General features: G+C 43.8%; 1 protein-coding gene across 7 annotated transcripts in view; it reads right to left on the minus strand.

The window, feature by feature from the left end:
- Window positions 1-13,430, minus strand: part of LOC110497375 (lipopolysaccharide-responsive and beige-like anchor protein) — a 328,302-nt gene that overhangs the window by 17,112 nt on the left and 297,760 nt on the right. For all 7 annotated transcript variants that reach the window (XM_036954299.1, XM_036954302.1, XM_036954301.1 and 4 more), the window contains one exon: window positions 3,396-3,563. In XM_036954299.1, the coding sequence (XP_036810194.1) occupies window positions 3,396-3,563 (168 nt within the window). The remainder of the gene's footprint in view (window positions 1-3,395; window positions 3,564-13,430) is intronic.

Below are 13,430 nucleotides of genomic sequence, written 5' to 3' on the forward strand. Positions count from 1 at the left end.
CCCTGCCGCCCCATTGTAGTTACTTCACAATAATTTGCCTAATTGACAGAGGGAAAATAAGGATGCCTGTACAGAATACAAATTCTCCAAAATATCCATCCTGTTTGCAACAAGGCACTAAGGTAATACTGCAAAAAATGTGACAAAGCAATTAACTTGAATACAAAGTGTTGTAATGGATTTGCCCCAAACATATTACTGAGTACCACTCTCCATATTTTCCAGCATATTAGTGGCTGCATTATGTTATGGGTATGCTTGTAATCGTTAAGGACTGGAGAGTTTTTCAGGATAGAAAATAAACGCAATGCAGCTAAGCACAGGCAAAATCCTAGAGAAAAACCTGGTTGTTTGCTTTCCACCAGACACCGGGAGATGAATTCACCTTTCAGCAGGACAACAACCTAAAACACAAGTCCAAATAAACACTGGAGTTGCTTACCAAGACGACATTGAATTTTCTTGAGTGGCCGAGATACAGTTTTGACTTATATCTACTTGAAAATCTATGGCAAGACCTGAAAATGGTTGTCTAGCAATGATCAACAACCAACTTGACAAGAGCTTGAAGAATTTTGAAAATAATAAATGGGCAAGTGTTGTGCAATCCAGGTGTGGAAAGCTCTTAGAGACGTACCCAGAAAGACAGCTTCTACAAAGTATTGACTCAGGAGTGTGAATACTTATGTAAATGAGATATTTCTGTATTTCATTTTCAATAACTTTGGTAACATTTCTAAAATCGTGTTTTCTATTTGTCATTATGGGGTATTGAGTGTAGATGGGCAAGAGAAAAATAGATATATTTAAACCATTTTGAATTCAGGCTGTAACACAACAAAAGGTGGAATAAGTCAATGGGTATGAATACTTTCTGAAGGCTCTATACACACACACACACTTTATACAAACACACACGCTAGATTCACTATTAGACTGTACACCATGCAAACTGGCACTGCCTGAGGCAGGAGAAGAACAACCTACATATCGACACAGATAACCTAGACCTATACCAACTGCCGCATTCAATCAAATCTGCCAACCTTAAAGTCATGCGTAGCCGATGTGGAATTGGGGATTCATAAGGAACACACATCATTTAATGTATGTAGAATGTAATCATCTTTTCTTGCTTGATCTATTTGGTATAAATTAACACAGCCCACAGTATGCATGTTTTATTAATGAAATGTACATTTCTACTGATTGTCCTCAGAGTGATGTAATCATCCATGTGTGAAGAAATAATACATCTAATTATTTATATCATTTAGAATTAACCGAATATGCGGCCCAATGGTAATTTACACCTCGGAAACAAGGAATACCTCGACTGCTAAATCACCAAATAGCAGCCAAATCTGTAAAATAGCAGCCAAATCTGTAAATAGCAGCCAAAATCTGTAAAATAGCAGCCAAAATCTGTAAAATAGCAGCCAAATCTGTAAAATAGCAGCCAAATCTGTAAAATAGCAGCCAAATCTGTAAAATAGAAGCCAAATCTGTAAAATAGCAGCCAAATCTGTAAAATAGCAGCCAAATCTTTAAAATAGCAGCCAAATCTGTAAATAGCAGCCAAATCTGTAAAATAGCAGCCAAATCTGTAAATAGCAGCCAAAATCTGTAAAATAGCAGCCAAATCTGTAAAATAGCAGCCAAATCTGTAAAATAGCAGCCAAATCTGTAAAATAGCTGCCAAATCTGTAAATAGCAGCCAAATCTGTAAAATAGCAGCCAAATCTGTAAAATAGCAGCCAAATCTGTAAATAGCAGCCAAAATCTGTAAAATAGCAGCCAAAATCTGTAAAATAGCAGCCAAATCTGTAAAATAGCAGCCAAAATCTGTAAAATAGCAGCCAAATCTGTAAATAGCAGCCAAATCTGTAAAATAGCAGCCAAATCTGTAAATAGCAGCCAAAATCTGTAAAATAGCAGCCAAAATCTGTAAAATAGCAGCCAAATCTGTAAAATAGCAGTCAAATCTGTAAATAGCAGTCAAAATCTGTAAAATAGCAGCCAAATCTGTAAAATAGCAGCCAAATCTGTAAATAGCAGCCAAATCTGTAAAATAGCAGCCAAAATCTGTAAAATAGCAGCCAAATCTGTAAAATAGCAGCCAAATCTGTAAATAGCAGCCAAATCTGTAAAATAGCAGCCAAATCTGTAAAATAGCAGTCAAATCTGTAAAATAGCAGCCAAATCTGTAAAATAGCAGCCAAATCTGTAAAATAGGAGCCAAATCTGTAAAATAGCAGCCAAAATCTGTGAAAAGCAGCCAAAATCTGTAAAATAGCAGCCAAATCTGTAAAATAGCAGCCAAAATCTGTGAAAAGCAGCCAAAATCTGTAAAATAGCAGTCAAATCTGTAAAATAGCAGCTAAATCTATGAAATAGGAGCCAAATCTATAAAATAGCAGCCAAAATCTGTAAAATAGCAGCCAAATCTGTAAAATAGCAGCCAAAATCAAAAGTCTGTATTTTGTAACTTAAGCAACATGCCCACCTTCCCCGTAGTCCTGTACCACACTTTTGGTTCATTTTAGTTTTAGAAACACGTCTTGGTAAATTCCACTCGTGGTGGGAAAGACTGCGACATCCACATCCAAAACACCAGATGAGGTCAGTGACACGCTGTCATCTAACGTTCCGTGTTCCAGATCAACAACCGATGCATCTTATTAACCAAATCACAATTTGTCATAAATTGCAGTCCATTTGTAGCAGAGCACTTAACGGGATGTAAGGGTCACTAAAGCCAGCCAAATTAGTACCATGGAGGCAGTGACTCTCACTGCTCTGTGCTGTGTTTAGTCCTTTGATCATCACGGTCCGTGTCATATGTCACGGTAAGAGTAAGGGCTGTAAGGGGCGGCCCCCAACGGTAACGTTTTGCACTTCTCATGACTGTTCTAACCCCGCATCAGATGGAAGGTGGTGGGCTTTCATGTGACTAGTGACCCCAACGTCACATTTACCGTCTCTAAGTGGTCCTCGGACTATCACTTTCACACACACACACACACACACAACACACAACACACACACTATAGAGAGAGAGCCAATTTCTTGACCACAGTCAGTTCCCTAAAATCCAATCTGTGTCTAGGAGACGTCGTGTGGTCAGATGAAACAAATTGTTACTTTACAGACTGGGGCCGTAAATACAGTCAGACCTGTCTCTGAGAGAGAGGGTTCTGGGCTACAGTGTGGTACTTTACACAGGCAGCCCTATTCTGACTGTTTTCCCAATTATTGGTAAAAGAGCTGATCTGATTGGTCAAAAGACCAATTAGTAAGAGAAAAAAAATCAGAATTGGGCTGCCTGTGTAAACGCAGACTCACTCTTCATGTTACTGTAGGATTTCCAACCCTAGCATAAGGAGTGTACTCACTTCCGGGGTTCTCTCCGATGCTGCTGTGTTTTCCATTCCAGTACCAGAGCAGTAACGTGGCGTCTCTGGAGCCTGATAGGACGTAGCAGTCCCCTCCGATGTACGACTCAGACCTGGCCAGACACGTCACCACGTCACGGTGACCAAACACTATCTGGGTCAGCTTCCCTGGAAACACACACACCATATGAGCCACAGCCCTGATTTTTATTCTAAGTTATGAAATATTAAAATACAGTAGCAATTTATTTTACTGTACTTGATGTACTGTATTTGTCACTTGACATGCAAGCTACACAATTTACAGTAGTATTACAGCAACAACACTAATGGCAAACATTCTAAAATAACATGTATAAAACTGTCATTAACATAGAATGTCTCAATATTCCATCATATAGACCATCTACTTGCAAACAAATGTGCTGAGCAAAAAAACACTCTCTGAACCATTAATATACCTGCATGTGTCTGCTGGAGTAAAAACACACTCTCTGAACCATTAATATACCTGCATGTGTCTGCTGGAGTAAAAACACACTCTCTGAACCATTAATATACCTGCATGTGTCTGCTGGAGTAAAAACACTCTCTGAACCATTAATATACCTGCATGTGTCTGATGGAGAAAAAACCCACTCTCTGAACCATTAATATACCTGCATGTGTCTGTTGGAGAAAAAACCCACTCTCTGAACCATTAATATACCTGCATGTGTCTGTTGGAGTAAAAACACACTCTCTGAACCATTAATATACCTGCATGTGTCTGTTGGAGTAAAAACACACTCTGAACCGTTAATATACCTGCATGTGTCTGTTGGAGTAAAAACACACTCTGAACCATTAATATACCTGCATGTGTCTGTTGGAGTAAAAACATACTCTCTGAACCATTAATATACCTGCATGTGTCTGTTGGAGTAAAAACACACTCTGAACCATTAATATACCTGCATGTGTCTGTTGGAGTAAAAACATACTCTCTGAACCATTAATATACCTGCATGTGTCTGCTGGAGTAAAAACACACTCTCTGAACCATTAATATACCTGCATGTGTCTGTTGGAGTAAAAACCCACTCTCTGAACCATTAATATACCTGCATGTGTCTGTTGGAGAAAAAACCCACTCTCTGAACCATTAATATACCTGCATGTGTCTGTTGGAGTAAAAACACACTCTCTGAACCATTAATATACCTGCATGTGTCTGCTGGAGTAAAAACACACTCTGAACCATTAATATACCTGCATGTGTCTGTTGGAGTAAAAACACACTCTCTGAACCATTAATATACCTGCATGTGTCTGTTGGAGTAAAAACACACTCTCTGAACCATTAATATACCTAGTTGTTGCATGTGTCTGCTGGAGTAAAAACACACTCTCTGAACCATTAATATACCTGCATGTGTCTGTTGGAGAAAAAACACTCTCTGAACCATTAATATACCTGCATGTGTCGTCTGTTGGAGTAAAAACACTCTCTGAACCATTAATATACCTGCATGTGTCTGTTGGAGAAAAAACACAATCTCTGAACCATTAATATACCTGCATGTGTCTGTTGGAGTAAAAACACACTCTCTGAACCATTAATATACCTAGTTGTTGCATGTGCCTGTTGGAGTAAAAACACACTCTCTGAACCATTAATATACCTGCATGTGTCTGTTGGAGTAAAAACACACTCTCTGAACCATTAATATACCTAGTTGTTGCATGTGCCTGTTGGAGTAAAAACACACTCTCTGAACCATTAATATACCTAGTTGTTGCATGTGCCTGTTGGAGTAAAAACACACTCTCTGAACCATTAATATACCTGCATGTGTCTGTTGGAGTAAAAAAACACTCTCTGAACCATTAATATACCTAGTTGTTGCATGTGCCTGTTGGAGTAAAAACACACTCTCTGAACCATTAATATACCTGCATGTGTCTGTTGGAGAAAAAACACACTCTCTGAACCATTAATATACCTGCATGTGTCTGTTGGAGAAAAAACACACTCTCTGAACCATTAATATACCTGCATGTGTCTGTTGGAGAAAAAACACACTCTCTGAACCATTAATATACCTGCATGTGTCTGTTGGAGAAAAAACACACTCTCTGAACCATTAATATACCTGCATGTGTCTGTTGGAGTAAAAACACACTCTCTGAACCATTAATATACCTGCATGTGTCTGCTGGAGTAAAAACACTCTCTGAACCATTAATATACCTGCATGTGTCTGCTGGAGTAAAAACACACTCTCTGAAACATTAATATACCTGCATGTGTCTGCTGGAGTAAAAACACACTCTCTGAAACATTAATATACCTGCATGTGTCTGTTGGAGTAAAAACACACTCTGAAACATTAATATACCTGCATGTGTCTGCTGGAGTAAAAACACACTCTCTGAACCATTAATATACCTGCATGTGTCTGCTGGAGTAAAAAAACACTCTCTGAACCATTAATATACCTGCATGTGTCTGATGGAGTAAAAACACACTCTGAAACATTAATATACCTGCATGTGTCTGCTGGAGTAAAAACACACTCTCTGAACCATTAATATACCTGCATGTGTCTGTTGGAGTAAAAACACACTCTCTGAACCATTAATATACCTGCATGTGTCTGCTGGAGTAAAAACACTCTCTGAACCATTAATATACCTGCATGTGTCTGCTGGAGTAAAAACACACTCTCTGAACCATTAATATACCTGCATGCGTCTGCTGGAGTAAAAACACACTCTCTGAACCATTAATATACCTGCATGTGTCTGCTGGAGTAAAAACACTCTCTGAACCATTAATATACCTGCATGTGCCTGATGGAGTAAAAACAAACTCTCTGAACCATTAATATACCTGCATGTGTCTGATGGAGTAAAAACACACTCTCTGAACCATTAATATACCTGCATGTGTCTGCTGGAGTAAAAACACACTCTCTGAACCATTAATATACCTGCATGTGCCTGATGGAGTAAAAACACACTCTCTGAAACATTAATATACCTGCATGTGTCTGCTGGAGTAAAAACCCACTCTCTGAACCATTAATATACCTAGTTGTTGCATGTGTCTGCTGGAGTAAAAACACACTCTCTGAACCATTAATATACCTAGTTGTTGCATGTGTCTGCTGGAGTAAAAACACACTCTGAAACATTAATATACCTGCATGTGTCTGCTGGAGTAAAAACACACTCTCTGAACCATTAATATACCTGCATGTGTCTGCTGGAGTAAAAACACACTCTCTGAAACATTAATATACCTGCATGTGTCTGCTGGAGTAAAAACACACTCTGAAACATTAATATACCTGCATGTGTCTGCTGGAGTAAAAACACACTCTCTGAAACATTAATATACCTAGTTGTTGCATGTGTCTGTTGGAGTAAAAACACACTCTCTGAAACACTAATATACCTGCATGTGTCTGCTGGAGTAAAAACACACTCTCTGAAACATTAATATACCTAGTTGTTGCATGTGTCTGTTGGAGTAAAAAAACACTCTCTGAACCATTAATATACCTGCATGTGCCTGCTGTCTTAACTACTGTACACCTTCCAGATGAGCTCACAGCCTCACACTGATGTTCAAAGAAGTGTAAATATTTTCTCTTGGTGTTTGTGTGTGTACGTGTGTAATTGCTGTCAGATTGCAGGCCCATAGTAACAGCACCACGGCTGTCTAACAGGCCGTACCCTCGTCATACTGTGACCTCTACAGTCAGTCAGTGAATATTTATCTAGTATTGCAGACACACTTCGCTGTTCTGTAACCCAGGGTGCATTGCTGTCTGGGTGTCAGCTTCACTGTCTGTTTCATAATGACCTTTTATCTGGATAAAGAGAGGGATAATTGTGCGTGTGTCCACGTGTGCAGTCTGGCTCAGCTTCTTACAGACACAGGTTAACCAAGACATCATAGCTATGTAATATTAAAAATGTCTGACAGTTCATATATACACTAGAAAATAATTATAGATTCCTAATTATGGATTCATTTCTGCACAGTGCAGGAACTATGCCAAATCTAAGACTTCATTCTAAGTGGGTATGTGGGTAACGTGACGTGGGTGTTACAGGTTTTAAGTATCTCAAAAATTCTCAAATTGATTGTGAAGCTCAACAAAGTCACTTGCAGATGATTTGAACATGAGGCGAAACAATGCTAATATCAGTCCCATGGATGAATGGTATTTGTGCCACAAATGCTAATACATAAGTATGGAATGGTGTTATACCTTGTCCATAGACCGTTTTCAGGGTAAGGACACCAATATGTAATTTGGGCGAACTATCCCTTTAAATACACCCCCACCCACTTCAATTTCAGATTACATTCAATCAACAGGGCACTATGAGCAAGGTGGGGAGGGAGGAGAGTGTCGCTGTTTCCAAATCAAGTGTTGTAAATTGATCAAATCAGTCCTATTCTTTAACCTGGGGGGGCGACGGGGAGCGGGACAGCAGCTGTTGAACGCGTGTAAGATTAAAACCGTGTTTGTGTTCCGGCCGCACACCCCTGAGACAGACACACAATGGTCTCTCTCTTCCCCGACCCTCTCCCCCCCCCCCCCTTTACAGGAGATGGGGAGATAGAGAGCTTCTGCCTTTCAAAATTGAATCACAGGCCTTTTGTAGATCTCCAGAGTGGTTCTGAATGGGGTTGTAGATGAGAAGTGGGGGAAAGAGATGGAGCCGGAATATATAGAGACGTATCCGGGATATATAGAGACGGAGCCGGGATATATAGAGACGGAGCTGGGATATATAGAGATGGAGCCGGTATATATAGAGACGGAGCTGGGATATATAGAGACGGAGCCGGGATATATAGAGACGGAGCCAGGATATATAGAGACGGAGCCGGGATACATAGAGACGGAGCCGGGATACATAGAGACGGAGCCGGGATACATAGAGACGGAGCTGGGATATATAGAGACGGAGCTGGGATATATAGAGACGGAGCCGGGATATATAGAGACGGAGCCGGGATATATAGAGACGGAGCAGGGATATAGAGACGGAGCCGGGATATAGAGATGGAGCCGGGATATATAGAGACGGAGCCGGGATATATAGAGACGGAGCCGGGAAATATAGAATATATAGAGATGGAGCCGGGATATATAGAGACGGAGCCAGGATATATATAATATATAGAGATGGAGCCGGGATATATAGAGACGGAGCGGGGATATATAGAATATATAGAGACGGAGCTGGGATATATAGTGACGGAGCCGGGATATTTAGAGACGGAGCCGGGATATATAGTGACGGAGCCGGGATATATAGAGACGGAGCCGGGATATATAGAGACGGAGCCGGGATATATAGAGACGGAGCCGGGATATATAGAGACGGAGCCGGGATATATAGAGACGGAGCCGGGATATATAGAGACGGAGCCGGGATATATAGAGACGGAGCCGGGATATATAGAGACGGAGCCGGGATATATAGAGACGGAGCCGGGATATATAGAGACGGAGCCGGGATATATAGAGACGGAGCCGGGATATATAGAGACGGAGCCGGGATATATAGAGACGGAGCCGGGATATATAGAGACGGAGCCGGGATATATAGAGACGGAGCCGGGATATATAGAGACGGAGCCGGGATATATAGAGACGGAGCCGGGATATATAGAGACGGAGCCGGGATATATAGAGACGGAGCCGGGATAAATAGAGACGGAGCCGGGATATATAGAGACGGAGCCGGGATAAATAGAGACGGAGCCGGGGTATATAGAGACGGAGCTGGGATATATAGAGACGGAGCCGGGATACATAGAGACGGAGCTGGGGTATATAGAGACGGAGCCAGGATATATAGAGACGGAGCCGGGATATATAGAGACGGAGCTGGGGTATATAGAGACGGAGCCGGGATATAGAGATGGAGCCGGGATATATAGAGACGGAGCAGGGATATATAGAGACGGAGCCAGGATATATAGAGACGGAGCCGGGATATAGAGATGGAGCCGGGATATATAGAGACGGAGCAGGGATATATAGAGACGGAGCCAGGATATATAGAGATGGAGCCGGGGTATATAGAGATGGAGCCGGGATATATAGAGACGGAGCCGGGGCATATAGAGACGGAGCCGGGATATAGAGATGGAGCCCGGGATATATAGAGACGGAGCCGGGATATATAGAGACGGAGCCGGGATATATAGAGATGGAGCCGGGATATATAGAATATATAGAGACGGAGCCGGGATATATAGAGATGGAGCCGGCATATATAGAATATATAGAGACGGAGCTGGGATATATAGAGACGGAGCCGGGATACATAGAGACGGAGCCGGGGTATATAGAGACGGAGCTGGGATATATAGAGACGGAGCCGGGATATAGAGAGACGGAGCCGGGATATATAGAGACGGAGCTGGGATATATAGAGACGGAGCAGGGATATATAGAGATGGAGCAGGGATATATAGAATATATAGAGATGGAGCCGGGATATATAGAGACGGAGCCGGGATACATAGAGACGGAGCCGGGGTATATAGAGACGGAGCTGGGATATATAGAGACGGAGCCGGGATATAGAGACGGAGCCGGGATATAGAGATGGAGCCGGGATATATAGAGACGGAGCCGGGATATATAGAGACGGAGCCGGGAAATATAGAATATATAGAGATGGAGCCGGGATATATAGAGACGGAGCCAGGATATATAGAATATATAGAGATGGAGCCGGGATATATAGAGACGGAGCGGGGATATATAGAATATATAGAGACGGAGCTGGGATATATAGTGACGGAGCCGGGATATTTAGAGACGGAGCCGGGATATATAGTGACGGAGCCGGGATATATAGAGACGGAGCCGGGATATATAGAGACGGAGCCGGGATATATAGAGACGGAGCCGGGATATATAGAGACGGAGCCGGGATATATAGAGACGGAGCCGGGATATATAGAGACGGAGCCGGGATATATAGAGACGGAGCCGGGATATATAGAGACGGAGCCGGGATATATAGAGACAGAGCCGGGATATATAGAGACGGAGCCGGGATATATAGAGACGGAGCCGGGATATATAGAGACGGAGCCGGGATATATAGAGACGGAGCCGGGATATATAGAGACGGAGCCGGGATATATAGAGACGGAGCCGGGATATATAGAGACGGAGCCGGGATATATAGAGACGGAGCCGGGATATATAGAGACGGAGCCGGGATATATAGAGACGGAGCCGGGATATATAGAGACGGAGCCGGGATATATAGAGACGGAGCCGGGATATATAGAGACGGAGCCGGGATAAATAGAGACGGAGCCGGGATATATAGAGACGGAGCCGGGATAAATAGAGACGGAGCCGGGGTATATAGAGACGGAGCCGGGGTATATAGAGACGGAGCCAGGATATATAGAGACGGAGCCGGGAAATATAGAGACGGAGCCGGGGTATATAGAGACGGAGCCAGGATATATAGAGACGGAGCCAGGATATATAGAGACGGAGCCAGGATATATAGAGACGGAGCCGGGGTATATAGAGACGGAGCTGGGATATATAGAGACGGAGCCGGGATACATAGAGACGGAGCTGGGGTATATAGAGACGGAGCCAGGATATATAGAGACGGAGCCGGGATATATAGAGACGGAGCTGGGGTATATAGAGACGGAGCCGGGATATAGAGATGGAGCCGGGATATATAGAGACGGAGCAGGGATATATAGAGACGGAGCCGGGGTATATAGAGACGGAGCTGGGATATATAGAGACGGAGCCAGGATATATAGAGACGGAGCCGGGATATATAGAGACGGAGCTGGGGTATATAGAGACGGAGCCGGGACATAGAGATGGAGCCGGGATATATAGAGACGGAGCAGGGATATATAGAGACGGAGCCAGGATATATAGAGACGGAGCCGGGATATAGAGATGGAGCCGGGATATATAGAGACGGAGCAGGGATATATAGAGACGGAGCCAGGATATATAGAGATGGAGCCGGGGTATATAGAGATGGAGCCGGGATATATAGAGACGGAGCCGGGGCATATAGAGACGGAGCCGGGATATAGAGATGGAGCCCGGGATATATAGAGACGGAGCCGGGATATATAGAGACGGAGCCGGGATATATAGAGATGGAGCCGGGATATATAGAATATATAGAGACGGAGCCGGGATATATAGAGATGGAGCCGGCATATATAGAATATATAGAGACGGAGCTGGGATATATAGAGACGGAGCCGGGATACATAGAGACGGAGCCGGGGTATATAGAGACGGAGCTGGGATATATAGAGACGGAGCCGGGATATAGAGAGACGGAGCCGGGATATATAGAGACGGAGCTGGGATATATAGAGACGGAGCAGGGATATATAGAGATGGAGCAGGGATATATAGAATATATAGAGATGGAGCCGGGATATATAGAGACGGAGCCGGGATACATAGAGACGGAGCCGGGGTATATAGAGACGGAGCTGGGATATATAGAGACGGAGCCAGGATATAGAGACGGAGCCGGGATATAGAGATGGAGCCGGGATATATAGAGACGGAGCCGGGATATATAGAGACGGAGCCGGGAAATATAGAGACGGAGCCAGGATATATAGAATATATAGAGATGGAGCCGGGATATATAGAGACGGAGCCAGGATATATAGAATATATAGAGATGGAGCCGGGATATATAGAGACGGAGCGGGGATATATAGAATATATAGAGACAGAGCTGGGATATATAGTGACGGAGCCGGGATATTTAGAGACGGAGCCGGGATATATAGTGACGGAGCCGGGATATATAGAGACGGAGCCGGGATATATAGAGACGGAGCCGGGATATATAGAGACGGAGCCTGGATATATAGAGACGGAGCCGGGATATATAGAGACGGAGCCGGGATATATAGAGACGGAGCCGGGATATATAGAGACGGAGCCGGGATATATAGAGACGGAGCCGGGATATATAGAGACGGAGCCGGGATATATAGAGACGGAGCCGGGATATATAGAGACGGAGCCGGGATATATAGAGACGGAGCCGGGATATATAGAGACGGAGCCGGGATATATAGAGACGGAGCCGGGATATATAGAGACGGAGCCGGGAAATATAGAGACGGAGCCGGGATATATAGAGACGGAGCCGGGATATATAGAGACGGAGCCGGGATATATAGAGACGGAGCCGGGATATATAGAGACGGAGCCGGGATATATAGAGACGGAGCCGGGATAAATAGAGACGGAGCCGGGATATATAGAGACGGAGCCGGGATAAATAGAGACGGAGCCGGGGTATATAGAGACGGAGCCGGGGTATATAGAGACGGAGCCAGGATATATAGAGACGGAGCCGGGAAATATAGAGACGGAGCCGGGGTATATAGAGACGGAGCCAGGATATATAGAGACGGAGCCAGGATATATAGAGACGGAGCCAGGATATATAGAGACGGAGCCGGGGTATATAGAGACGGAGCTGGGATATATAGAGACGGAGCCGGGATACATAGAGACGGAGCTGGGGTATATAGAGACGGAGCCGGGATATAGAGATGGAGCCGGGATATATAGAGACGGAGCAGGGATATATAGAGACGGAGCCGGGGTATATAGAGACGGAGCTGGGATATATAGAGACGGAGCCAGGATATATAGAGACGGAGCCGGGATATATAGAGACGGAGCTGGGGTATATAGAGACGGAGCCGGGATATAGAGATGGAGCCGGGATATATAGAGACGGAGCAGGGATATATAGAGACGGAGCCAGGATATATAGAGACGGAGCCGGGATATAGAGATGGAGCCGGGATATATAGAGACGGAGCAGGGATATATAGAGACGGAGCCAGGATATATAGAGATGGAGCCGGGGTATATAGAGATGGAGCCGGGATATATAGAGACGGAGCCGGGGCATATAGAGACGGAGCCGGGATATAGAGATGGAGCCCGGGATATATAGAGACGGAGC

This window comes from Oncorhynchus mykiss, chromosome 19 (genome assembly GCF_013265735.2).
Source record: "Oncorhynchus mykiss isolate Arlee chromosome 19, USDA_OmykA_1.1, whole genome shotgun sequence".
In the NCBI taxonomy this organism is placed as follows: domain Eukaryota; kingdom Metazoa; phylum Chordata; class Actinopteri; order Salmoniformes; family Salmonidae; genus Oncorhynchus; species Oncorhynchus mykiss.